Consider the following 27,845-nt stretch of genomic DNA (forward strand, 5'->3'; position numbering starts at 1 on the left):
CTGGTCTTTTCCTGATCTTAGAGGACGCTTCCTGCTTTTCATCACTGGGTATGATGTTGACCATTCGTTTGTCATAAATGGCCTTTATTATGTTGAGGTTTGTTCCCTCTGTACCCACTTTGTTGAAAGTTTTTATCATAAGTGGATGATGAGTTTTGTCAGAAGCTCTTTCTGCATCTATTAAGATGATCACATGATTTTTATTCTTCAATTTGTTAATGTTGTGTATCCCATTGATTGGTTTGCAGATATTGAACCATCCTTGTATCCCTGGGATAAATCCCACTTGATCATGGTATATGATCCTTGTTGCATTCAGTTTGCTAATATTTTGTTGAGGATTTTTGCATCCATGTTCACCAGTGATATTGGCCTGTAATTTTCTTTTCTTGTGGTATCTTTGACTGCTTTTGGTATCAGGGTGATGCTGGCTTTGTAGAATGACTTTGGAATCATTCCTTCTTCTTCAATTTTTTGCGAATAGTTTGAGAAAGGTAGGTGTTAGCTCTTCTTTAAATGTTTGGTAGAATTCACCGGTGAAGCCATTCGGTCCTGGGCTTTTGCTTTTAGCAAGTTTTTCTTTATTGGGGGGGTAGATTTTTTTATAATACTGATTCAATTTTGCTACTGGTAATTGGTCTGTTCATATTTTCTATTTTTTCCTGATTCAGACTTGGGAGCTTGTATGTTTCTAGGAATTTATCCATTTCTTTTAGATTGACAAATTTATTGGTGTATAATTGTTTACAGTAATCTTTTATGATCCTTTCTATTTCTTTTTTAATTGAAGTATAGTTAATTTACAATGTTGTGTTAGTTTCAAGTGTACAGCAAAGTGATTCAGTTATATATATATATTCTTTTTCAGATTATTTTCCATTATAGGTTATTATGAGATATTGAGTATAGTTCCCTGTGCTATACAGTAGGTCCTTGTTGGTTAACTATTTTATATATAGTAGTATGTATATGTTAATCCCAAAGATCCTTTGTATTTCTGTGGTGTTGATTGAAACTTCTCTTTCATTTCTGATTTTATTTGTTTGGACCCTCTCTCTTTTTTTCTTGATGAGTCTGGCTTAAGGTTTATCAATTTTGCTTACCTTTTTAAAGAACCAGCTCTTAGTTTCATTGATCTTTTTTATTTTTTAAGTCTCTATTCCATTTATTTCTGCTCTGATCTTTTTTATTTCTTTCCTTCTTCTAACTTTGGGTTTTGTTTGTTCACCTTCTTGTAGTTTCTTTAGATCTAAGTTTAGATTGCTTATTTGAGATTTTTCTTGTTTCCTGAGGTAGGCTTGTATTACTATAGACTTCCCTTTTAGAACTGCTTTTGCTGCATCCCATAGATTTTGGTTTGCTGTGTTTTTGGTTTTATTTGTATCCAGATATTTTAAATTTTCCTCTTTGATTTCTTCAGTGACCCATTGGTGTTTAGTAGCATATTGTTTAGCCTTCATGTGTTTGTGTTTTTTGCAGATTTTTCTTGTAGTTAATTTCTAATCTCATACCGTCGTGTTTGGAAAATATGTTTGATATGACTTCAGTTTTCTTTAATTTAATGAGACTTGTTTTGTGTCCTACCATGTGATTTATCCTGAGATGGTTCCATGTGGACTTGAAAAGAATGTGTGTTCTTCTGCTTTTGGATGGAATGTTATACATATATCTATGAAGTCATTTGGTTTAATGTGCCATCTGTCCATTGATGTAAGTGGGGTGTTAAAGTCCCATACTATTATTGTGTTACTGTCGATTTTTCCCTTTATATTTGTTAATATTTGCTTTATGTATTTAGGTATGCCTATGTTGCATGCATATATACTTACAATTGTTATATCTTCTTGTTGGGTTGATCCCTTGATCATTATGTAATGTCCTTCTTTGTCTCTTATTACAGTCTTTGTTTTAAATTCTATTTTGTCTGATATAAGTATGGCTACCCCAGCTTTCTTTTTGTTTCCATTTGCATGGAATTCCTTTTTCCATTCCCTCACTTTCAGTTGTGTGTGTCTAGATCTGAAGTGAGTCTCTTGTAAGTAGCATATATATATATTTTTTAATCCATATGTATATATCTTTTGATTGGAGCATTTGGTCCATTTACATTTAAAGTAATTATTGATGGGTATGTACTTATTGCCATTCTGCTAATGTTTTAGGGTTGTTTTGTAGTTCTTTTTTGTTCCCTTTTTCTTCTTTTGCTCTCTTCCCTTGTGATTTGATGACTATCTTTAGTGTTATGTTTGGATTCCTTTCTCTTTTTGTGTGTGTGTATCTATTATAGGTTTTTTTGTTTTGTTTTGTTTTTTGTGGTACGCAGGCCTCTCACTGTTGTGGCCTCTCCTGTTGCAGAGCACAAGCTCCAGATGCGCAGGCTCAGTGGCCATGGCTCATGGGCCCAGCCGCTCCGCGGCATGGGGGATCTTCCCAGACCGGGGCACGAACCCGTGTCCCCTGCATCAGCAGGCAGACTCTCAATCACTGTACCACCAGGGAAGCCCTATTATAGGTTTTTGATTTGTGGGTTATATATATATGGGATTATTTTAAATTGGTGATCTCTTAAGTTTGAATGCATTTTTATTCCTCCTTCATGTTTAATGTTTTTTAATTCCTCCTTCATGTTTAATGTTTTATTCCTCCTTCATGTTTAATGTCTTCCCACCAGGGAAGCCCTATTATAGGTTTTTGATTTGTGGGTTATATATATATGGGATTATTTTAAATTGGTGATCTCTTAAGTTTGAATGCATTTTTATTCCTCCTTCATGTTTAATGTTTTTGAAAGATTTCACATCTTTTTGTTTTGCACTTCCCTTAACTACTCTTGTGGATATAGATGATTTTGCTACTCCAGCCTTATTCTTTTCAAAATTGTTTTGGCTGTTTCAGTTCTTTTGTGTTTCCCATACATTTTAGAATCATCTTGTCAATATCTACCAAAAAACCTGCTGGGATTTTGATTGTGTTTGCATTGAATCTATACACCATTTGGGGAGAATTGACATCTTAACAATATGAGTCTTCTAGTCCTTGAACATAGTATATCTCTCTATTTATTTAGGTTTTCTTCCATTTCTTTGATCAATGTTTTGTAATTTTCAGCATACAAATCCTGTACACATTTTATAAGATTTATACATAAATGCTTCATTTTTAGAGCTATTTAAAATGTTCTTCTTTACATTTTGGCATTCAATTATTTATTGCTAGTATCTGCCATCTTGCTAAACTCACTTACTAATTTTTGGAATATTTTTGTAGATTCCTTCCAAATTTCTATATAAAAATCATATTTTCTGAGAATAAGGATAACCTGTATACTTTTTTAAAAATTAATTAATTATTTTGGCTGCATTGAGTCTTCATTGCTGTACGTGGGCTTTCTCTAGTTGCGGCGAGTGGGGGCTACTCTTCCTTGGGGTGTGCGGGCTTCTCATTGCAGTGGTTTCTCTTGTTGTGGAGCACAGGCTCTAGGAACGCAGGCTTCAGTAGTTGTAGCACATAGGCTCAGTAGTTGTGGTTCGCGGGCTCTAGAGTACAGGCTCAGTAGTTGTGGTGCATGGGCCCAGTTGCTCCACGACATGTGGGATCTTCCCAGATCAGGGATCAAACCCATGTCCCCTGCGTTGGCAGGCAGACTCTTAACCACTGCAACACGATGGAAGTCCCAACCTGTATACTTTTAATTGCTTTAATTTACTGGCTGGGATTTCCAGTATGATGTTGAGTAGAAGCAGTGAGAGTAGGCATCCTTGCTTTTTTCAATTCTCACAGCTTCTTACACATGAGTACTATAGATTGAGTAGCTTATAAACAACAGAAATTTATTTCTCACAGTTCTTGGACTCCTGGGAGTCCAAGATTATGGTGCCAGCAGATTTAGTGTCTGATGAAGTCCACTTCCTGGTTCATAGATGACCATCTTCTCACTGTGTCCTTACATGGTGGAAGCAGGATAGAGAACTCTCCAGGGTCCCTTTTATGAGGGCACTAATCCCATTCATGAGTGCTCCACTCTCATGACCTAATTACTTTCCAAAAGTCCCACCTTCTAATACCATCACATTGGGTTTAGAATTTCAACATAATAATTTTGGGGAAGTCAAAGTCCATTGCAGAGTGATTTCATCAGTCCCTTAATTGATGTTTTGGCTGAGATTGGAATAGTAGATTGAAAATAATTTCCCCGAAATGTTAAAGGCATTTCTTGATTTTCCTCTAGCATTCAGTTTGCTCTTGAGAAGTCTGAAGCTGTTCTGCTTCTTGTTCTTTTGTGGGTGGCCTGTTCCTTATCTCTGGAGGCTTTTAGGACTTCCTTTTTGTCCTTAGTGTTTTGAAATCTTACAATGAAGTGTTTGATATCGGTTTCATTTCTTCTGCTATATTTGGTGGACTGTTTTAATATTTGGAAATTTCTTGTATTATTGCTTTGACATTTTTCACTTCTGTAATTGCCATTCTTTAGGGAATTCCTAGTGAATTAATTTCTAAGCCTCTTATGTTTTCTCTCTAGTTGTTTACCACTTCTTAATTTTTTATTCTACAGTGAAAAGTAATTTAAACTTTATCATCTAATCCCTCTTTTGAAGTTTTTACATTTGTAAATAATTTGAATTTCTGAGAGTTATTTCTTGCTTTCTATTTTTTCCTATTCTCATTTTATAGATATTATATCTCCTTGCCTCTCTCCAAAGATACTAATTATATGAACTAGAGACTTCTTTTAAAGGTTTCTTATGTTCCCTGCATCATTTTTGTTTTTGTCCCATTAGTTTTTCTATTTATTTTGTTTTCACTCTTTCATGAAGAGACTTTCCATTAATTTTTCTATTTTTTCCACTCTTTTATCGAAGACTTTCTTAAATGCCAGTTGATCCTTGATTGTCTATATCCATTTAAGAGTAAGGCACTAAAATGTTGATTGAAACCTCTGTGTATAGGCAGGGCTTTTATACTGATATATTCTACTTGAGGGAATCAGCTGGCCAAATCAATACTTCACAGGAGGACTTCCAAGTGCCAGAATGTTAAGGCCAATTTTTCTGAGGCTGTTGTTTCTCCAAAGAAAAATCTTGGTTTCTTGCCTTTACATTAGATGCTAAAGTTTTACACTGGGTTAAGGAAAGAGATGAAACTAAGTCCTCTTTTAGTCAGGGAAGTTCCCACCTACATCCTCTCATTTATATTGCCTACATTTGAGTTTGTGACCCCTGATATTATAAGAATTCTTTTGTACAAGATGGACTTCGTGTCATTCTCAAGATTCTCTTGCTTTTGGCCCATCATGTTCATTCTTGTTGCGAGGTACTTTACAACAACATGGCAGACACTACAAATTGCCTACCCAGCACTTCCATTCCAAATCCCTCTCTCTTGCCTGCCTCCTACCAAAGCAGCGAAAAAAGCCAGGTATTTATGTCCCCAAACCACTTGGTAGCTAGGAGTAGTCATGTGATCAATTTAGTATTGGCCAATTTAGTATTGGCCAATTGGCCAATTTAGTATTGGCCAATTTAGTATTGGCCAACTTGGTAGCTAGGAGTAGTCATGTGATCAATTTAGTATTGGCCAATAAGACATAGGGGTGTTCACTGGGGATTTCTGGGGCAAGATTTCTCTTCCATGATTAAAGTCAAGAGATTCAGAAAGAGAAAGATCTTGTCCCACTCGCCTTTCCTCACCTCCAGCTTTTGAATGAGATTGTTTGGAAACATGTATGATGATTGAAGCTATGAAGGCCATCTAGGCTCATGAGGGAGAGGCCAAGGGCACCACAGACTCACTGAATCAGGGTCTTGATATCACTGAGCCATGGGTCCCTGTTGGCTCATCGGCTTTCACACTCTGATTTTGCTTAATTACCTATTTATCCTCCTCCTTCTTTCCTTAGCTCCCATCTCCTTTTCCCTTTCTCCTTTAGCTCTTCACCCTCCTCACATCTTTAAGAGTTTTGAAAGTGGGATGGGCTGAGTCACAGACACAGGAAAAGTTATAGGCCCTCAACTGCTTTCACCAAGTCTTTTCTGAAACAGGATGGGGTATGAATAAACAAAGGAGCTGCACCCACTATGTCCATCCTCTCAACTCTCCCCTCTCTCCTCCTCCCTGCTGCCAGAGAGACCCTCGTCTGTAGGTCATTCTTCTGTATGACGTCCTCCACTGGCTTCTCATGTCCCACAGGGTAAAATCTAAACTCATTAACCTGGTCCCTCAAAGCTCTCCAGAGTCTGGCCCCTGCCTCCTCTCTATACACATCTACCACGTCTCATGTGCTCCAGCCTTGCTGAGACTCAGGGGGTTTCTGGAGTGTATGCTGTGCCATTACGTCTCTGGACCTCTGTTCTCCCTGCCAGAGACACACTTCTGCCTACATGGATAAACTTCCCCTTTATTTAAATGTCTCCTCCTCTGGGAAGGCTTCCTCCCTCTCCCAGGCATGGTTAGTTGCTCAGCCATTTAGCCTGTCAGCATTCCCCTTGTAGAACTATTTCCTCTCTGAGGTGCATTTATATATTTCTGGATCTGTTTTCCCCATAAGCCTGTGAGTTCCTTGAGAGCAGAATGTATGTCTTATTTTTGTATCCTCAGCATTGAGCATAGAGGTTTACCTAGAACTGCCTCACACTGCTTTTCAACTCTTCAAGAAATTTAATTTCAAATTATTAATACCTAACTTAACAAAAGTTTGCTGAATGCCTATAATAGACCAGGCATGATTATGCCAAAACAATAAATCACATTGTAATCAATTTGTAAAATAGAAAAAGGAAGAGGATAAACCATCCATAACCCCACATCCCTTAACACATTTGTTGTTAAGATCTGGGTATTTACTACAAATATTTTAGAACAAAACTTTTAAAGTGGTTCCAGTGAGCCTTATTAGCTGCAGTGGCCGTGGCTCTCTGCCCGCTGTTTCCATTAAAATTTTACGGACCCCAGGAGAGGTGGACAAGCCAGCTTAGACCTCCCTTGGGTTCTGACCTTCCTCTGGGGTACAGTAGTGAGTCAGTTTCCAGTGGGGATTGTCAATGAAGTTAATAACCTCTCATCTGAATACTATTTTCTGTTTTCCATATTCTAACAGCAGCATTAGCTCATTTGTTCTCATCTGTAATCCTAATCTTGCCCGTCGTGCAGCTGAGGAATGGAGACGCTCAGTAAGGGGTGATGGAAAGAGTATTGATGTAACAGTCCTGTGTGTAAGAGCCAGCTATGCCATTAGCCAATCATGTGACTTGGAGTAGGTTATATCATGTTTCTAGGCCTCAGTTTCTGCATATGTGAAAGTAGAAAGTTGAATTAGATGACCTCTTAAGGCTTCATAGAATTTCAAAATTCCATGACTTTATGTCCTGTTCAAGGTTACATGGCTTGTTTGTGGAAGAACCATGGCAAGAATCCAGGTTTTTTGGCTCCTGGTCCAATGCTTATTTGATCACACCACAAAAAATCTGAGTTATTCCATGAGAATTTCCTCCAGAATGACTGGATGCTGTGGCTTTTACCTCTTTCTTCCCTGTCCATCACTGGGGTAGAAGGACTTGGCTGGAGGGGAGGAAAAGGGAGGGGCTGGGCGGGATGGGAGGGTGGGTTATAAAAAAAGAACAGCGCTGTAACACTTTGCACTTAAATCTGGGCTGTAAGGAAGCATGATCCAGGGTGTAAGTGGTGGAAATCTTGGGAAGAAAGTGGTCAAATCATTTTTGGGGGAAAGGAATGAAACTCGGTCATTGAGTAAGGCAGATTTTAAAAGAGTGAGATAAGAATAAGTCTGATTTCATGAACAGAGACAATCTCTGAAAGATAATGTATGGCGAGGAGACAGGAGAGCCACCTGTCCAAGGGCAGATGCAAAAGTTTTGTGAATCTGTAAAATAGCCTCAAGGTTAAAGCAGGAATGAGCTAAGCCTTTGAATAAAGAAAACGAATCGAGGGCAATTGCCCAGGGAAGCTGAGAAACCTCAGAGCTCTTGAGCTCCTGTTAACTTCCATCTTTTCCAGCAATGGGTGACATTTAAAGCAGAAAAGGGAAGGGAACACACACACACACACACACACACACACACACACACACACACACACACGGAAATGAGACCCTGGAGTGGTGGGAAGGAGGTGAGTCTAGATCATCAGGTCCAGATACACCATCTCCAAGGTGAACTCTGACCACGTGTGAACTCAACCATGACTGTGATCTTTTGTCTCTTTGTTGTCAGACTGGATAATTTGTATTGCTCTATCTTCAAGTTCACTGACTCTTCTCTCTGTCATCTCCATTAAATGCTTTCAGAGAATTTTTTTTCCATTGTTGTATTTTTTCAGTTCTAATATTTCCATTTGATTCTTTTTACAACTTTCATTTCTTTGCTGAGAGCTGCTATCTTTCCATGTGTTTCAAGGGTTCAATTTTATTGCAGGAAGCATGGTAACAATAGCTACTTTAAAGTCTTTGATAATTTCAACATTGGCTTCATGTTAGAGTTGACGTTTGTTCGTTGTCTTTTCCTTGTAAGTTATTGAAGTTGTCCTTTTTTTTCTTTTAAAGTTGAAAATTTTGGATTGCATCCTGGAAATTTTATTTTGTAAGACTTTGAGTCCTGCCAGCATCCTCTGGAGAACGTTTATTTTGTTTGTTTTTTTGTCTGTTTTAGCTGTCAGTTAACCCTGTAAGTCTTGACCTGTCTGCTCTGAGGTGTGGTTCCAAGGTCAGTGGCTTTTCAAAGCCTTTGCAGTGCTATTCAGTCCGCGCCAGGTGGGTGCCACCTAGTGGCCAGTCTGGGACTTGGCTAGTGGTCTACACTCTACTTCAGTTCTCAAAGCCTTTGCTGTGCTGCTTCAAGTCAGTTCCACCCATGCACAGACTTAAGGATTTCTTTCTCTCTGTGCTTTATGCCTCCTAGGTCCTAGGGGCCCTTTTTCCCAGTGTTCTGACTACAAAGTCAGGGTTTTAGCCTCCCTGTGTTGTCATGAACTTCCCATGACTGTGTTTGCCTTGGGGCAAAGTGGTGAAACTAAAGAGAGAAAAAATACGAGGATTCCCCTCACTCTATTTGGACTCCAGGAGCCTGTTTAGCCAGGTCCTCTGGCAAAAGAGGATTTTTGTTCAGAATTTTAAGTGCTTGTGCAGCAGGTGCAGGATTGTCACTCCATGACCGGGCTTTAGTTGGGATAGGACCAGGAGAAGAGAAAGAAAGGGAAAAAAATGGGTATTTCCCCACATATTCTCAGTCCTGCAGGGGCCCCCTTTCCCAGTCTTCTGGCCACAAAGAGAAGGCTTTTCTTGGACTTTTTTGTCCATGTCGATGTTTACACTTCTGGGGCTCTAGAGTCTAAGCAATAGCTATGGAAGGAAAAAATAATCAGGGAGCCAACGACTACGCTGGTTGTTCTTCAAGGTCTGACGTCCCTCCCTGGACTGCTTGCTGCAGTTCTCTTCTCAGAGCCCTCAGATTTCAGTTTTTATTTGCAATGAATGGGAAAATTTGGATGAGCCTTAGAATTCCTAGGTTATAGTTTTGACTCATGTGATGGAAATGTCTTTCTGCTGTGATCTCATTGTTCTTGAGCTATTATTGTACTCTGCAGTCTTTCATTTCTTATAACAACTTTGTATTGGATTTTCCCTTGATATTTTTCTGTGGCTCATTTTTGTGTGAAAGTAGTTTTGCTGAACTTTTAGAAGGGAACACAATTCATGCATTCCCCTCTTCTGTTCTTTTCATGTAGTATTCCAAAAAAATGTGGTTTCTTGCTTTCTGGGTTTAGTAATTCTGTTAGAGCTAGCTCTGTCCCCCTCCCCCCTCCCCCAGTTCTGTCTGTACTTTCTATTTTCTTTGTCTCTGTTGTTCCATCTGGATCGGCTTTGATCCCACTCCCAACAGTTTCTCTTCCACGTGGGATGTGTGCTGGAAGGAGGCTCTGGCTTGTCGGTTCTGACAGTTTCTGTGACTGAGACCATTCCATCCCTTGGCTTGTGACTCTAGGCTTTTGCATTCACTATCCACTGATCTCAGTTTCAGCTGCTATTTTCGAATTGGTCTGCCATACTTTCCAGAGAATACCTCTTGGCTATTTTTCATTTTCATTCTTTTCAGGTCCATTAGGTACCTCATTGCTTTCCTCTGCTTCCTCCTTCACAGATGCTGATACCGTGCGTGGAGTTTCTTCATTCACTTATTGGAGTCCATGGGATACCTCGTTATCTAGTTTTACTGTAAATGTTGTCCGTGGACGTTTACTTTGCTATCTAATGCTCTGCGGGTTTTTTTTTCCCTAACTCTTTTATTTTAGAGATTTTGGAATAGAAGTTGAGAAAACTTCAGTGACATTCCAAAGAACATACAGTTGATTTGTAGTTGAGCTGACAGTAGTGCACATGCCCTCTGAATCCTGGTCCAGTGTTGTTTTTGTTTTGTTTTGCTTTTTTGTTAAGTGAAATTAATGTAGATTGACATGCAGTTGTTGTAAAAAATAATAAAGAGAAATCTCTTTTACATTTTGTACAATTTCCTCCAATGGTAATCTTTTGTAAAATTATAGTGTAAGATCACCCCCATGATATTGCTGCTCTGCTGTTTTAGTATGGGGATTCTGGGAAAATTAAAAACAGTGCCGCTGCCACCACTGCTTCTTCCTCAAAATCATCCCACAGAAATGTGATGCAGATGGATCAACAATGAAACAAATCCTAATAAAGTTATAGAAGTTCAAAGGTAATGGCAGACTTTTATGATACGTAGGAGAAAGAATCAAACCATCTGTAAGGAAAAAAGTCAGACTGGCTTAGGCTTTTCCAGAACAATACTTAATTTTATAGACAATGAGGCAATGTCTATGTGGTCCTAAGGAAAAGAGAGTCTGATGCTACACTCATATCCAGATACACCATCATTCAAATATAAAGGAAACAGATGTTTTTATTTTATTGATTGATTGATGGATTTCAGGTATTTTCTTTTTAAAAATTATTTATTTATTTATTTATTGAGGTATAGTTGATGTACAATGTCATATAAGTTTCAGGTGTACAACATAGTGATGTTATAGACCACAAAGAAGTGGAAATAGAAGTGGAAGAGAATAATAGGAAGTAATCTTAGCATACTAGTTTCTTTTTCATTGTTTAAAGCTGATAAATCAGGTAATGGACATATGAGTTTAATTTACATTTGATAAAGAATGAATAGTAACACTACACTAACTAAGAAAGATAGTATACACAACTAAAATTGAGAAATAAAACAGAAGGGGGGAAGGGACCTGGGAGAGGGGGATATATCAATTTCCTTATATTTTAATATGAATAGTCAATAGATATTGTCTAAAGTTGGTAAAATTTTATATGTGTGTGTATTTATTTGTATATAAATAGATAACAAAAAGAAAAACATATATCATAAAAATAAAATACAAAAGAGTCATTAAAAATAGAGAATTTATCATTAAATAATATGATATAACCAAATATGGAGGAGTGGCCAAGATGGCAGATTAGGAAGACCCTGAGCTCACCTCCTCCCATGGGCACACCAAAACTACAACTATTTACAGAGCAACTACCAATGAGAAAGACTGGAAGACCAGCAGAAAAGATCTGCAACTAAAGATATAAAGAAGGAGCCACAATGAGATGGACAGGAGGGGCGGAGATGCAGTATTGTCAAGACTCATACCCCCGGGTGGGTGAGGATAGTTACAATTGTAGAAATTCTCCCCAAGGAGTGAGGGGTCCAAGCCCCACACTGGGATCCCCAGCCCAGGGGTCCTGCACTGGAAAGACAAACCCCCAGAGCATTTGGCTTTGATGGCCAGCAGGGCTTGCTTTCAGGAGCACCAGAGGACTCCACTCTTAAAGGACCCACACAAAGTCTCACATGCTCTGGGACCCAGGGCAGAAGCAGTGATTTGGAATGAGTCTGGGTCAGAAGCACCTGCTGATCTCGGAGAGCCTCCTGGAGAGTCAGGAGGCAAATGGAGCTCACCCTGGGGACATAAACAATGGCAGAAGCCCATTTTTGGGAACTCTTTCTACCATGAGGACACTGGTGCTGGCAAGCACCATTTTGGAATCCTCCCTCTAGCTTATTAAAGCTGGGATAGCCACACCCACCAGCCTCGTGGCACCAGTACTGGGATGCCTCAGGTCAAGCAGCTAGCTGGGTATGGACACAGTCCTACCCAACAGCAGGCTGGCTTAAGACCCCCAGAGTCCACAGCCACCCTGGGACCCGGCTCCACACACCAGTGTGCCTGCACTAGCCCGAGGACAACCAGGGCCCTGCAGCCAGACAGACAGATCCAGACCAGCCCACCAGTGGGCCAGGACAAACCTGGGACCAGCCTCACCCACCAGTGGGCAGGCACCAGCTCTGGGACCCCCTGGGCCCTGACCCTTCCCACCAATAGGCCAACATACCAATTCCAGAATCCCCAGTGTCCTGCAGCTAGAGACCTCAGGACCCAGCACCACCCACCACTGAGCCTGCTAGTCCTGGGACCCCCTGGGCCTTGAACCCCCCTCCAGTGGGCTAACACTAGCCCTGGGACCCCACCCAACTAGCCCTGCCCACCAGCAGTCTGACACCAGCTCTGAGAAACTTTGGACCCTTCAGCCAGCCACCCCAGGATCCAGCCCCACTCACCAGCAGGCTGACACCAGCTTTGGGGCACCCTGACCCTGCAGCCAGACATGTCAGGAACTGGCCCCACTCACCAGGTTGACACTAAATCTGGTACCCCCGGCCCTGCAACCACCCACCCTGGAATTTGAGTCTGCCCACCAGTCGGCCAGCTCTAGCCCAGGGACCCCACCACCACCACCACCAAGGCTCCACAGCCAGCTCCTTTGTGATCCAGTCCCACCCTTCAGGGGCTGGCAGCCTCCACACAAAGCATGGCCTGGCAACCAACTGGATGGGGGTCAACCATGCCTACTAGACCACCCACAATAGTCAGCCCACCATAACAGAAGGACCCACACAGCACACAGAGCATATAGTTCTGGTGACCAGAGAGGAATGAGGTGCTGAGACACGTAGGACTTCTCCTGCAAAAGCCCACCTCTCCAAGACTTGGAAATTTAACAAACTTACCAAATACATAGAAATAAAAACAGTGAATAGGGCAAAATGAGGCAACAGAGGAATATGTTTCAAACAAAAGAACAAGATAAAACCCCAGAAGAACTAAGGGAAGTGGAGATAACCAGTCTACCTGATGAAGAGTTCAAGGTAATGATCATAAACATGCTCAAAGAACTCAGGAGAAGAAAGAACAGTGAAAGGTCTAACTAAGAGTTAGAAAATATAAAGAAGAACCTAATAGAGATGAAGAATACAATAGCTGATATAAAAAATTCACCAGAAGGAATAAACAGTAGATTAGATGATACATAATAATGGATCAGCAAACTGGAAGACAGAATACTGGAAACCACTGAAGCTGAACAGCAAAAAGAAAAAAAGCATGAAAAGAAATTAGGACAGTTTAAGAGACCTCTGGGACAACATCAAACATACTAACATTTGCATTGTAGGGGTTCCAGAGGGAGAAGAAAGGGGAAGAGAACATATTTGAAGACATAATAACTAAAAACTTCCCTTCCATAATAGTTGAAACCTTCCCTAAGACATCTAGGTCCAGGAAGCACAGAGAGTCCCAAACAGGATCAACCCCAAAAGGGCCACACTAAGACACATTGTAATTAAAATGGCAAAAATTAAACATAAAGAGAGAATATTAAAAGCAGCAACAAGTCATATACAAGGGAACTCTCATAAGGCTATCAGCTGCCTTTTCAGCAGAAACTTTGCAGGCCAGAAGTGGGTGGCCCAATATATTTAAAGTGATAAAAGGGGGGAAAAATCTATGACCAAGAATACTCTAACCAGTAAGACTTTCATTCAGATTTGATGGAGATATCAAAAGTTTTACAGACAAGTAAAAGCTAAAAGAGCTCAGCACCACTGCCAGCTTAGTAAGAAATGTAAAATTCAACATCCATTTGTTATTGAAAATTCTCAACACAGTGAGTATAGAGGGAACATACCTTGACACAATAAAGACCATATATGACAATCCCACAGCTCACATCATTCTCAACAGTGAAAAGCTAAAAGCATTTTCTCTAAGATCAAGAACAAGACAAGGATGCCCACTTTCACACTTTTATTCAACATAGTAGTGGAAGTCCTAGCCATAGCTATCAGACAAGAAAGAGAAGTAAAAGGAATCCAAACTGTATAAGAAAAAGTAAACCTGTCACTGTTTGCAGATGACATGATACTATATGCAGAAAATCCTAAACATACCATTAAAAACTACTAGAATTCATCAATGAATTCAGTAAAGTTACAGGATACAAAATTAATATACAGAAATCTGTTGCATTTCTATACAATAACAAAAACTATCAATAGAGAAATTAAGAAAACAATCCCACTTATAATTGCATCGAAAGGAATAAAATACCCAGGAATGAATCTAACCAAAGAGGTAAAAGACTTGAACTCAGAAAACTATGAGACATTGATGAAAGAAATTGAAGACAACACAAACAAGTGGAAAGATATACCATGCTCACGGATTGGAAAAATTACTATTGTTAAAGCAACCCTACTACCCAAGGCAATCCACAGATTCAATGCAAGCCCTATCAAAATACTAATGGCATTTTTCACAGAGCTAGAACAAACAAATCTAAAATTTGTATGGAAACACAAAAGACCCCAAATAGTCAAAACAATCTTGTGAAAGAAGAACAAAGCTGGAGGTATCACGCTCCCTGATTTCAAACTATGTTACAAAGCTATAATAATCAAAATAGTATGTTACTCGCTCAAAAACAGACAGATCTATGGAACAGAATAGACAGCCCAGATTTAAGCCCACACTTATATGGTCAATCAGTCTACAACGAAGGAGGCAAGACTATATCTTGGGGAAATTACAGCCTCTTCAATAAACGGGGTTGGGAAAACAGTACAGCTACGTACAAAAGAATCTGGACTACTGGACTACTGGACTACTCTCCCATACCATGAACAAAAATAAACTACAAATGGATTAAAGACTTAAATGTAAGACATGAAACCATAAAACTCCTCAAATAAAACATAGGCAGTATGCTATTTAAAGTGTTGAAAGAAAAAAACTTATCAACCAAGAATTTTATTTCTCAAAAATGAAGAAACAATTAAGACATTAAGACATTATCAGGTCAACAAAGCTGAGGGAGTTCATTGCTCATAGACCTGCCCTACAAGAAATGCTAAATGGAGCCGAAACAAAAGTCACCAGGTAACTTAAAGCCATATGAAGAAATACAGATCACTGGAAAAGGTAACTACATAGGTAAATATAAAATTAGTATCATTATATTTTGGTGTGTAAATTCTCGTTTTGTTTCCTATATGGTTTAGAAGAAACATACATAAAGTAATAATTATGAATCCATGTTAACAGGCACACATGCATAAAGAAGTAATTTGTGGGACTTCCCTGGTGGCCCAGTGGTTAAGAATCCGCCTTCCAATGCAGGGGACATGGCTTCAATCCCTGGTCAGGAAACTAAGATCCCACATGCTGCAGGGCAACTAAGCCCACGTGCCACAACTACACAACCCGCACACTCTGGAGCCTGTGCATCACAACTAGAGAGCCTGTACTCGGTAACTACTGAGCCCATGCGCTCTGGAGCCCATGAAACACAACAAGAGAGAAGCCCGCACACTGCAACAAAAGATCCCACATGCTGCAGTGAAGATCCCATGTGCCACAGCTAAGACCCGATGCAGCCAAATTAATTAATTAATTTAAAATACAACCAGAATAGAAGACTACTGTTAAAAAAAAAAGTAATTTGTGAAAATAGCGACATAAAGGTGGGGAGGAAGGAGTGGGATAGGAGCAGTCTTAATGTATGCTATTCAACTACATTCAAATTTGATTGCTATAAAGTTAGGATGTTAACTGTAATCCTCAAGGTAACCATTAAGAAAAAACTTAAAGTATATACAGAAAAGGAAATAAAGAGGGAATAAAAATGGTACACTTGAAAAAAAATCAAACATAAAAGATGGAAGTATTGGAGGAGGCGAGGAACAGAATGTAAGACATGTAGAAAACAAAAGCACAAGGGCAGAAATAAGTATTTCATTATCAGTAATCACTTTAAATATAAAAGGATTGTACTCACCAATGAAAAGAGATTGGAAATTTTTTGAAAATTGGGCAACTAGTGATCGTTGGTCCTGGCGCCCCTAAAAAAATAAAAAGAGAGATTGGAAGAATGGAAAAATAATATGATCAAACTATATGCTGTGCATTAGTCTGTTTGGGCTGCTAAACAAAATACCATAAACTGGACAGCCTACTGGCAACAAATATTTATTTGTCACAGTTCTCAAGGCTGGGAAGTCTAAGATCAAGATGCTGGCATATTAGGTGTCTGGTCCTACTTCCCGGTTTGTAGACAGCAACTTTTCACTGTGTCCTCACATGGAGGAAGGGGTGAGAGAGCTCCCTTGAGCTTTTTTCATAGGGGCAGAGCCCTCATGACTTACTCACCTCCAAAGGACTCACATCCTAATACCATCACATTAGGGGTTAGGTTTCAACATATGAATGGGGGAACACAAATATTCAGACCATAGCATGCTGCTTACAGTAGGCTCACTTTAGAACCAAAGACAAAAATAGATTGAAAGTGAAAGGATGGGAAAATATATTCCATGCAAATAGTAACCAAAAGAGAGCTATTTACTATTCCATGCAAATAGTATCCAATAAGGAAATAAGGGGCTAATAATATTATAAACCAACTAGACTTAAAACACATACAGAACACCCAAGAATGGCAAAGTATACATTTTTTCTCTAGTGCACATGGAGAATTTCTTTGGATAGAGTATATGTTAGGTCACAAAACAATTACCAATAAATTTAAAAAGCTTGATCTTCTCTGACTACAATGGAATGAAGCTAGAAATCTATAACAAAAGGAAAACTGGAAAATTTGAAAATATGTGGAAACTAAACCATACATTCTTAAACAACAAATGAATCAAAGAGGAAATCACTTGGGAAATTAGAAAATACTTTGAGATAAGTGAAAGCAAAAGCATAACAACCAAAACTTATGGGGTGCATTGAAAGCAGTACTTATAGGGAAGTTTATTGCTCTAAATGTCTACATTAAAAAAGAAGAAAGGTCTCAAATCAACAGTCTAACTTTACCCTGTAAGGAACTACAAAAAGAAGAAAAACTAAGTCCAAAGCCAGCAGAAAAAAGGAAATTATATAGATTAGAGCAGAAATAAATGAAATAGAGAGTAGAAAAACAATAGAAAGAATCAACAAAACCAAAAATTGATTCTTTGAAAAATGAACAGGGACTTAATGGTGGTACAGTCGTTAAGAATCTGCCTGCTAATGCAGGGGACACAGGTTCAAGCCCTGGTCTGGGAAGATCCCACATGCTGTGGAGCAACTAAGCCTGTGTGCCACAACTACTGAGCCTGCACTCTAGAGCCTGCGAGGCACAACTACTGAAGCCTGCACACCTAGAGTCTGTGCTCCGCAGCAAAGACAAGCCATCGCAATGGAAGCCCGTGCACCACAACGAAGAGTAGCCCCAGCTCGCTGCAACTTGAGAAATCCCGCTTGCAGCAACAAAGACCCAACACAGACAAAAATAAATAAATAAACTTATAAAAAAATATATTTAGAATGTTTTCAAGATAATAGAGATTTAAAGCTTCAGCAGACTGAGGAATTTGTACAAATTCAACATAGTACCTTCTTTAAAAAAAAAAGAAAAGAAAAATGAGCAAAATTTACAAGGCTTTAACAAAACTGACTAAGAAAAAAGAAGACACAAATGAACAAAATCAGAAATGAAAGTGGGAAGGTTACTACAACCATATAGAAATGAAAAGGGTTATAATGGAATAATACAAGCAATTACATACCAACAAATTAGATAATCTAAATTAAATGGACAAATTCCTAGAAAAACACAAATTACCAAAGAAATTACTCAAGAAGTAATAGAAAATCTCAACAGACCTATAGCAAGTAAAAATTGTATTTAGCAGCCTCCCAACAAAGAAAAGTCGAGGACCAAATGGCTTCGCTGGTGAGTTCTATCATTTAAAGGAGAAGTAATGCCAGTACTGCTCAAATGTTCCCAAGAAATAGAAGGAAAGGGAACACTTTCCAACACATTCTACAAGGTCAACATTACCCTGATACCGAAGTCAAACAAAGATACCACAAGGAAAGAAAACTATAGACCAATATTCCTTATAAATATAGATGCAAAAATCAATAAAATACTAGCAAACCAAATCCAAAGGCACATTAAAAGGATTATACGCCATGACCAAGTAGGATTTATCCCATAAATGCAAATATGATTCAACATAAGAAAAAAATCATCAATGTAATACAACATATTAATAAAACAAAGGTACAACGCACGTAATCATCTCAATAGATGCAGAAGGAGCATTTGAAAAAATTCAACACAGTTTCATGATAAATACACTCAGCAAATTAGGAATACAAGGGGGAAATTTATGAAAAACCCACAGCTAGCGTCATACTCAATGGTGAAAAACTGAAAACGTTCCCCCACTAAGATCAAGAAAAAGAAGACCACTTTCCCCACTGCTATTCAATATTATATTGGAAGTTCTGGCCGTAGCATTTAGGTAAGAAAAAAAACTAACAGGCATCTATATCAGACAGGAAGAAGTAAAAGAAGTAGTATTTCTATCTTCAGATGACATGATTGTATATATACAGAAAATCCCATAGAATCCACAAAAAACTATTAGAGCTAATGAACAAATTTGGCAAAGCAGGGTCCAAGATCAACATACAAATGTAGGTTGTGCTTCTATAAACTGGTAAACAATCAAAAAAAGAAGTTAAGAAAACAATTCAATTTACAATAGCATCCAAAAGAATAAAATACCTAGGAAAAAGTTAACCAAAAAGATGAAAGACTTATGTACTGAAAACTACAAAACATTGCTGAAAGAAATTAATGAAGACCTGGGCTTCCCTGGTGGCTCAGTGGTTAAGGATCCACCAGCCAATGCAGGGGACATGGGTTTGAGCCCTGGTCCAGGAAGATCTCACATGCCGCGAAGCAACTAAGCCCATGCACCACAACTACTGAGCCTGTGCTCTAGAGCCTGCGAGGCACAACTACTGAGCCCATGCCCCACAGCTATTGAAGCCCATGCACCTAGAGCCCATGCTCTGAAACAAAGATAAGCCACCACAATGAGAAGCCCACACACCACAATGAAGAGTAGCCCTTGCTCACTGCAACTAGAGAAAGCCCACGTTCAGCAACAAAGACCCAAAGCAGCCAAAAATAAAATAAATAAATTTTTTTAAAAAGAAATTAATGTCACCGTTTACACTTCCCCCTCCCCATAGCCTCAAGTCCATTCTCTAGTAGGTCTGTGTCTTTATTCCTGTTTCACCCCTAGGTTTTTCATGACATTTTTTTTTTTAAATTCCATATATATGTGTTAGCATACGGTATTTGTCTCTCTCTTTCTGACTTACTTCACTCTGTATGACAGACTCTAGGTCTATCCACCTCATTACAAATAGCTCAATTTCGTCTCTTTTTATGGCTGAGGCATGGACATATATACACTACCAAACGTAAGGTAGATAGCTAGTGGGAAGCAGCCGCATAGCACAGGGAGATCAGCTTGGTGCTTTGTGACCGCCTGGAGGGGTGGGATAGGGAGGGTGGGAGGGAGGGAGACGCAAGCGGGAAGAGATATGGGAATATATGTGTATATATAACTGATTCATTTTGTTGTGAAGCTGAAACTAACATACCATTGTAAAGCAATTATACTCCAATAAAGACGTTAAAAAAAAAAAAAAGAGACGGTCCTTAAAAAAATAAATAAATAAAATACCAATGCCAGGAAAAAAAAAAAAAAGAAATTAATGAAGACCTAAATAAATGAAAGGACATCCTGTGTTCATAGATTGGAAGGCTTTAATGTTGTTAAGATGGCAATACTCCCCAAAGTGATCTATAGATTCAGTACCATCCCTATCAAAATTTCAAATATCTTTTTTGCAGAAATGGAATAGCCAATTCTCAAATTCATATGCAATTACAAGGGGTCCCAAAGAGCCAAAACAACTTTGAAAAGGAAAAACAAAGTTGGAGGACTCACACTTGCTAATTTCAAAACCTACTATAAAGCTACAGTTAATCGAAACAGTGTTGTGTCAGAATAAGGATAAACTTATAGACCAGTGGAATAGCATTGAGTGTCCAGAAGTTAACCAAAGGCATCTATGGTCAATTGATTTGTTTTATAATGGTGCCAAGACCATTCAATGGAGAAAGAATAGCCTCTTCAAAAAATGGGACAACTGGATAACCACATGCAAAACGATAAAGTTGGGCCCCTACTTCACTCTCTATATAAAAATGAATTCCACATGAATCAACTACCTAAATATAAGAGCTAAAAAACTATATAACTCTTAGAAGAAGTAAATCTTCCTGACCTCAAATTTGGCAACAGAGTTTTAAAATTTGACACCAAAAGCATGAGCAAAAAATGAAAAAATAAATATATTAGACTTCATAAAAATAAAAAACTTTTGTGCATCAAAGCACTTATCAAGAATGTGAAGAGACAACCTACAGAGTGGGAGACAATATCTGTAAATCACACATCTTATAAGAGTTTAATATCCAGAATTTGAAAAGAACTCAAAAAAAACAAAAAGACATCTCAATTTAAAAATGGACAAAGGACTTGAATAGACTTTTCTCCCAAGAAGATATACAAATGGCCAACAATGAAAAGATGTTCAATACCACTGATCATTAAGGAAATGCAAATCAAAACCACAATGAGACACCATTTTACTCCCACAAAGGTGGCTAAAGTAAAAAGACAGATTATAAGTGTTGACAATGATATGGAGAAATCATCACTGCTCATACAGTACCGGTGGGAATATAAAATGGTGCAGCCACTGGAAAACAAACTGGCAGTTCTTTAAAAGGTTAAACATAGAGTTACCATGAGCCAGTACTTCTACTCCTGGGTATATACCCAAGATAAGTGAAAACATATGTCCGTACATAAACCTGTGTACAGATGTTATAGCAGCATTATTCATAATAGCCAAAAAGGAGAAACAACCCAAATGTCCAAGAACGGATTACTGGATAAACAAAAGTGGTATCCATGCAATAGAATATTATTTGGTCATAAAAAGGAATGAAGTACATGCTACAAGATGGATGAAACTTGAAAACATTATGCTAAGTGAAAGAAGCAAGACATAAAAGACAACATATCATATGATTCCATTTATATGAAATGTCCAGAGTAGGTAAATCCGTAGGAACAAAAAGTAGATTAGTGGTTTTGCCCAGGACCGAGGAGAGAACAGAACGGGTAGTGACTGCTAAAGCGTACGAAGGTTCTTTTTGGAGTGATGAAAATATTTTGGAGTCAATGCTGATGGTTACACAAGTTTGTGAATATACTAAAACCCACTGAACTGTGCATTTTAAAATGATGAATTTTATGGTATGTGAATTCTATCTTGAGAGTAAACTTAGTTGATTTATATTGAGAAATTCACTCTGGCTGAAAGGACAGCAGATCAGAGGCTGGGGTGAGAGATACCTAAACAGTTGTACATGTGAAAAATGCTTCAGAGTTTACTCTCTAGAGGGTGTGACCTAGACCAGGTCCTAGGACGTAGCTCACTTTTTCACTGACCGGTGTTAGGAGAGGGTGGAGCGCTGCCCATGGTGCTGACCTCAGGGAATTTGGCTCTTGTAAAACTCCCTGGGAATTTATTTCCTTTAAGCACTCTTATCCTTCTTCATCTTGGTCCTATGATCAGAGCCCCTGAAGTATTTTGTCCCAAGACAGTTTCGCAATAATAATGTACATCTGATGTAATAGTTCACATACTTTTTAATAACTCCCGTTGCTCTCGCCCTCAGCAGCCTGAGCCCAGCTATATTTCATGAATTAAGCTTGAGTTTTGTCCCCCGAGGAATGTCCCTCTGCTTAAGACCAATCCTATATGTGTTCCTGGTCTGAGAGAGGCCAAGAGAAAAATGGAGCTGCAGGAGAAGGCTGGCCTGGATAATGGGAAGCTCTAAGTCCCCTTGGCCTCTTTGGGCTGGAGGTTGGTGATGGCTCCAGGGTCCTTCCCATGGACAAATCAGCCTTGAGAAGGTTCTTGCCAAAGCCCATTGTAACACAAGCATGGGGTGGAGGGAAGCTATGGGGAAGTCTTTGGGCAGAATGCTGGGGAATGGGATTTGAGGAACAGTTGATTTTATGTGGAGCTAAGACTTTTGTCTGTACTGGTGTATGTGTTGGGTGGAATTTAGGACAGAGTGGGAGGGAGAGCAGTATATAGATGTGAACGGTTTCTCCTTCACCTCCCACACATGTACTACAGCTTCTTCCCACACCTAAGAGAAAACAAACCAGGGCTTTCTCTCTCCCTTCCCGCCCTCTAATGTTTCCCTTTTAATCCTCTTTTCTCCCTCTTCCTCCTGCTTGCTGCCTCTCCCACTCACTTCAGGTTTTTATTCCCTCTCTGTTGCTATTCCTCCATGTTTTCCTTCCTCTTAAATCTTGTGTTTAATAAAAACTCTTAATGTTTCCAAGATGACCACAGAGTAGATTCACCCCCATTTTTGGAACCACTTATATCTCCTCCCCTCCTCTCTCTTTGTCCTGTGTAAACTAATTTCCTGAGAGCAAGACAGATGGGAGACAGGACTGAGTAATAACAGAAAAGGGTCTGGAATCCTTGCCTTACCCCACACATGTCCATGCCCCTCCTTCATGTTTCTTTATTTTCTTTCCCATCTAGAATCCCTCTAAATCTATTCTCTAGACATGTAGGTGAAACAATCATTTCCAAAGATTATTTAGGAGTCTGTAGAAAGAATTCTGGCCATGCTAAGATGATGCTTCTAGGATTGTAAACCTGGTGTTGCTGGGAACTAGGATGCCTGGATGCCCTTCCAGGTCCCTTAAACTGAACCCCTCTGTTCAGTGGCTACTCTCTCTCCTCACCTCTCACAGAGGTCTGCCCGTCTCTCCACCCACTATCAAGCAATCAAGCATTCTTTTTTTTTTTTTTTTTTCCTGTATGCGGACCTCTCACTGCCGCGACCTCTCATGTTGCGGAGCACAGGCTCCGGACGTGCAGGCTCAGCGGCCGTGGCTCACGGGCCCAGCCGCTCCGCGGCATGTGGGATCCTCCCGGACCGGGACACAAACCCGTGTCCCCTGCATCGGCAGGTGGACTCTCAACCACTGCGCTACCAGGGAAGCCCTATTTAACCCTTTTAAGTCTCAGTTTACTTAAAGTAAAGTGGGGATAATTAATAGTACTTACTATACTTTATAAGCATGAGGATAATATATGAGAATTAAACAGGATAATGCTTAGCATAGTGCCTAGCACATAATAAACGCACAGTAAATGTTAACAATCATTACCTCTACTGCTACAATGAATGTTTACTACTTCTACTACTATTAAGTGGCAGGTGGGTCTGGAAAGAAAGGTAGGAGCCAGTTTGTGTGGAAGCCCCTGAAAATCCATCTGAAAACCCTGAATATTTTCCTGTAGACAATGAAGAACCATGGAAATTTTTTGAAAAAACTTTGAAGGAGAGGGAAAATATCTTTTAGGAAGTTGACTTATGTATAACGTTGCACAGGGTGCATCTCTGACTGATAAAAGCATATAAAAGCGTGTAATTGTCAACGTAATAGGAGTAAAGAAAAAAAATAGAGATAATCAAGCTATGCCGTTGGCATTTTAGGAATCAATGAACAGGTGCGAGAGTTGAGAATGAAGGGTTAGGTGTCAGGGGCTTTCTCAGAGAGGCCAAACCATGCTATTGAAGCTGCTGCCTACCCAGTCTGACCTTGACACCATGTGGAGGAGCGAAGACACAAAGCCAGACTAAAGCGTATTACCCTTTGTAGGGGTTGCTCTGACAACGCCCCAGAAGTGCTGTTCCGCTCTTGCCTGTCTCAGGGCTTCCTGCCCTACTGTGCTAGGATAAACCCATTTTAACCCTGTTTCATCACATCATTTCCCTCCAAAAGTCTTGTGGGGGTCTCAATGGCCCATGGGGATGCTTTTCCAATGGTACTATTCAGGGAGTAGATGCAGCCTGAATAAACAATAAAGGGCATCTTCCCGCAACATCATTTTTTTTTTTTTTTTTTTTTTTTTTTTTGCGGTACGCGGGCCTCTCACTGTTGTGGCCTCTCCCGCCGTGGAGCACAGGCTCCGGACGCGCAGGCTCAGCGGCCATGGCTCACGGGCCCAGCCGCTCTGCGGCACGTGGGATCCTCCCGAACCGGGGCACGAACCCGTGTCCCCTGCATCGGCAGGCGGACTCTCAACCACTGCGCCACCAGGGAAGCCCCCGCAACATCATTTTTACACAAATATTTGAGGATAAATGTGAGTTTTAGATGAGATAAACGTGGTAATATTTTGAGTACTGTAATAGCTCACAGATAATTTTAGAGAGAATTGTTTTATATTTGTCTACAGAAGTTGATAGAAATCTTTTTACATATATTCATTCAGTTCCCTTGTAAAAAGAACTTCAGTGCATTTGCTGCTGCCCTTCCCATACTTCAGGTGGGGATCTTTCTATGTTCTATTATCTTTGCAGGGTGGGGCCTCAGGGCAAAATTTCCTGAACAATTACTGAAAACAATTCTGGAAAAGTGTAATCTGAGGGAATGGATTTTAACACCAAAGAACTCAGTTTAAGTGGATGTCTTCTAGAACTTTCACTTACTGAACTAAAGAAACATGTTTCTTCCCTGTCATATATATTTTCCATATCAATGACCAAACTTTAATGAAATAACGCTTACGCTTCACCAGCATTATTTCTAGGTCAATTCAGTGATGATTCAATAAAATGAACAGCTCATTTAAAAGGATGCATAGTATTACTATAGAGGAAAGAAGTACGTAATATTGAAGAACATTTACTTTTTAATCACATGAATACAAACCTTACCACATGTGAGTTTGGTAATGCCCACTATGTCCCTACTCTCTATGATAGAAATCTCTCAAATATAAAACGTGAAGAGTCCCTTCTTCCCTGTGTCATTATAAAGACAAAATAAGATCACATCTGCAAAGCCCTTGACAAAATTGGACATGTTATGAAAACTCAATAAATGGAAACTCTTAATTATTGTAGACTCTTCTATTTCTTCTATTGTTAGATTTTAGATTATTTCCTATTTTTTCTAGAAATAACGGTGAACTATACATCTATTTTCATAAGTGTTTGTTTACATTTTATAGTATATTTACAGGCTCAAGTTCCTGAAGTCACAATACACATTTTTAAAACTCAGACATAGGTTAATAAGTTGCATTCTAGATAAAGTATATTAATTTATACTTTTGCCACCAGAGTGTGAGAAGGCCTATCTCAATAATCCTTTACAAGTGGATTTTTTTAAGCTGATTTGAATTTGAATTTAAATTTCTTTGATTACTAGAGAATATGCGTCATTTATTTTTAACGTATCAGTCAATGATACTTCACCTTTTGTTTTTGTCCTTTTTCTCATAGAGTGGTATTTACAGATATATATTTTTAAATGTTCTTGACAGTTGTGATTTCCAGTTTGTATTTATTAATTGAATATCATTTACCGGTTACATGGGGGTTTCCTTGTCTTTTCGGATGTCTGAGGTCTTCTGTCAGCGTTCAGTAGCTGTTCTGTGTGAATCGTTCCACCTGTAGATGTATTTTCAATGTTTTTGTGGGAGAAGGTGAACTCCACATCCTACTCCTCTGCCATATTGATCCCCCTCCCTCCCCTATCCTATATTTTCTTTAACACCTTGGTCTTACAAAGTTTTACAAGCCACAATACTTAAATTTTAAGCCTCCCAAAGATTGTCTAGAGATATGTGTTTAATAGAAAATTCACATAAGTTTTAAAATATAAAACATGAGAGTTCAAGGAGATTTTGCATTTGTCCTGGGCTGCTTTGAGTTACCCCTGCAGATGGCCCCATGGCAACAAATGCCATTCAAGAAGTATTTATGTGGAAAAGTTTCAGAAGCTCTAATCATCCCAGCTTCACTACAGCCAAAATCATCTGCTTGGTTTTCTTCACATTTGCCTCTGAATTTGTACATGACAATTTCTTCTAATACACATCTCTCTTTCTTCAGCAATGAACCATAGGCAGCCCCTCAAATGTTCACTGAAAAGAAGTCTCTATTTGTTTATCTAAAATCATTAACCTCTATATCCTCTCAAGATTGATGCACCTAGGATGATGATGTTTGTGGTCATAGGTACTTGGTGACATGTGTATTCATCCATTTGATTGGTTCATCTATATCTGTAGAGCCTGTGGTTCACAGGCACAGCAAGTGTGAGTCAGACATGAAACCCATGGACAAGGACAGCATGGTACAAAGGGAAAAAGACCCATAAATGCCATACGATGTAGGGTATGGTTAGGGAGATAAGTCTGTGAAAGCCTTGAAAATGTATTTATCTCCATGGAAGGCTCTTCTAAGCTCCATTTGGGAATGCTACTCAACAAAGACTTTGATTAACTCAATCCTGACTCTCCAAAGGAGAACGAGTAAATTTTCATGGTTTTTGTTTTGCATATTTTCTCTTCTAGGCATGTGAGGAAGATCCCGTGGAACGACAGAACATCACACAGGTGTCAGAGTTTGTCCTCTTGGGGTTCTCACAGACCAAGGAGTTCCAGAAATTCCTGTTTGTGGTATTCCTATTTGTCTATGTCACCACCGTTGTGGGAACCCTCCTTATCATTGTCACAGTGACTTTTGACTCTCGGCTCCACACACCCATGTATTTTCTGCTCTGAAATCAGTCTGTCATAGACATCTGCTCTTCTACAGTCACTTCCCCAGAGATGCTGGTGGACTTCTTACATGAGACCAAGATCATCTCCTACCAGGGCTGCATGGCCCAGATCTTCTTCTTCCACTTACTGGGGGGTGGGACTGTCTTCTTCCTCACAGTATTGGCCTATGACCGCTACATAGCCATCTCCCGGCCCCTCCACTATGTCTCCATCATGAACACTCAAATGTGTGTAGGGCTGGTGGTGACCGCTTGGGTAGGGGACTTTCTCCACTCCATTGTCCAGCTGGTTCTGATGCTCCCATTGCCTTTTTGTGGCCCCAACATCCTGGATAACTTCTACTGTGATGTTCCACAAGTGCTAAGACTTGCCTGCACGGACACCTCCCTCCTGGAGGTCCGTATGATCTCCAACAGTGGGATGTTGGTCCTCATCTGGTTCCTTTCCTTCTGCTCTCTTACACTGTCATCCTGATGATGCTGAGGTCCCACTCAGGGCAGGCGAGGAGGAAGGCAGCTTCCACCTGCACCACCCACATCATCGTCATGTCTATGGTCTTCATTCCCTGTATCTATATCTATGCCTGGCCCTTCACCTCCCTCCCCATGGACAAGGCTGTGCCCATCAGCCAAACTGTCATGATCGCCATGCTCAACCCCATCATCTAAACCCTGAGGAACCAGGAGATACAGGCAGCCATGAAGAGATTAGGCAAGCACCTAGTGATTTTCAGCAGGAAGTGAACTTAAAATAGGTTGACTTTAAATGACAAATCTTCTCTCTGAACTTTTGTTTTCCCATGTGAGAAGTGGAGGAAAGTCTTTATGGAGTGTAGCCATTGAGATTAAACTAATATTTCTATGGACCTACTCCTGTGG

General features: G+C 39.6%; 1 protein-coding gene across 1 annotated transcript; it reads left to right on the forward strand.

Moving 5' to 3' along the window:
- Positions 1–27,845, forward strand: LOC307176954 (olfactory receptor 4D1-like). The gene is given in 3 exon segments (XM_079903554.1): positions 1–48; positions 26,758–27,409; positions 27,412–27,845. Coding segments are annotated over 2 exon segments (618 nt in total). The 5' UTR covers positions 1–48; positions 26,758–27,015; the 3' UTR covers positions 27,636–27,845.

This window comes from Stenella coeruleoalba, assembly GCF_951394435.1.
Source record: "Stenella coeruleoalba genome assembly, chromosome: 19".
NCBI classification, from domain to species: Eukaryota; Metazoa; Chordata; class Mammalia; order Artiodactyla; family Delphinidae; genus Stenella; species Stenella coeruleoalba.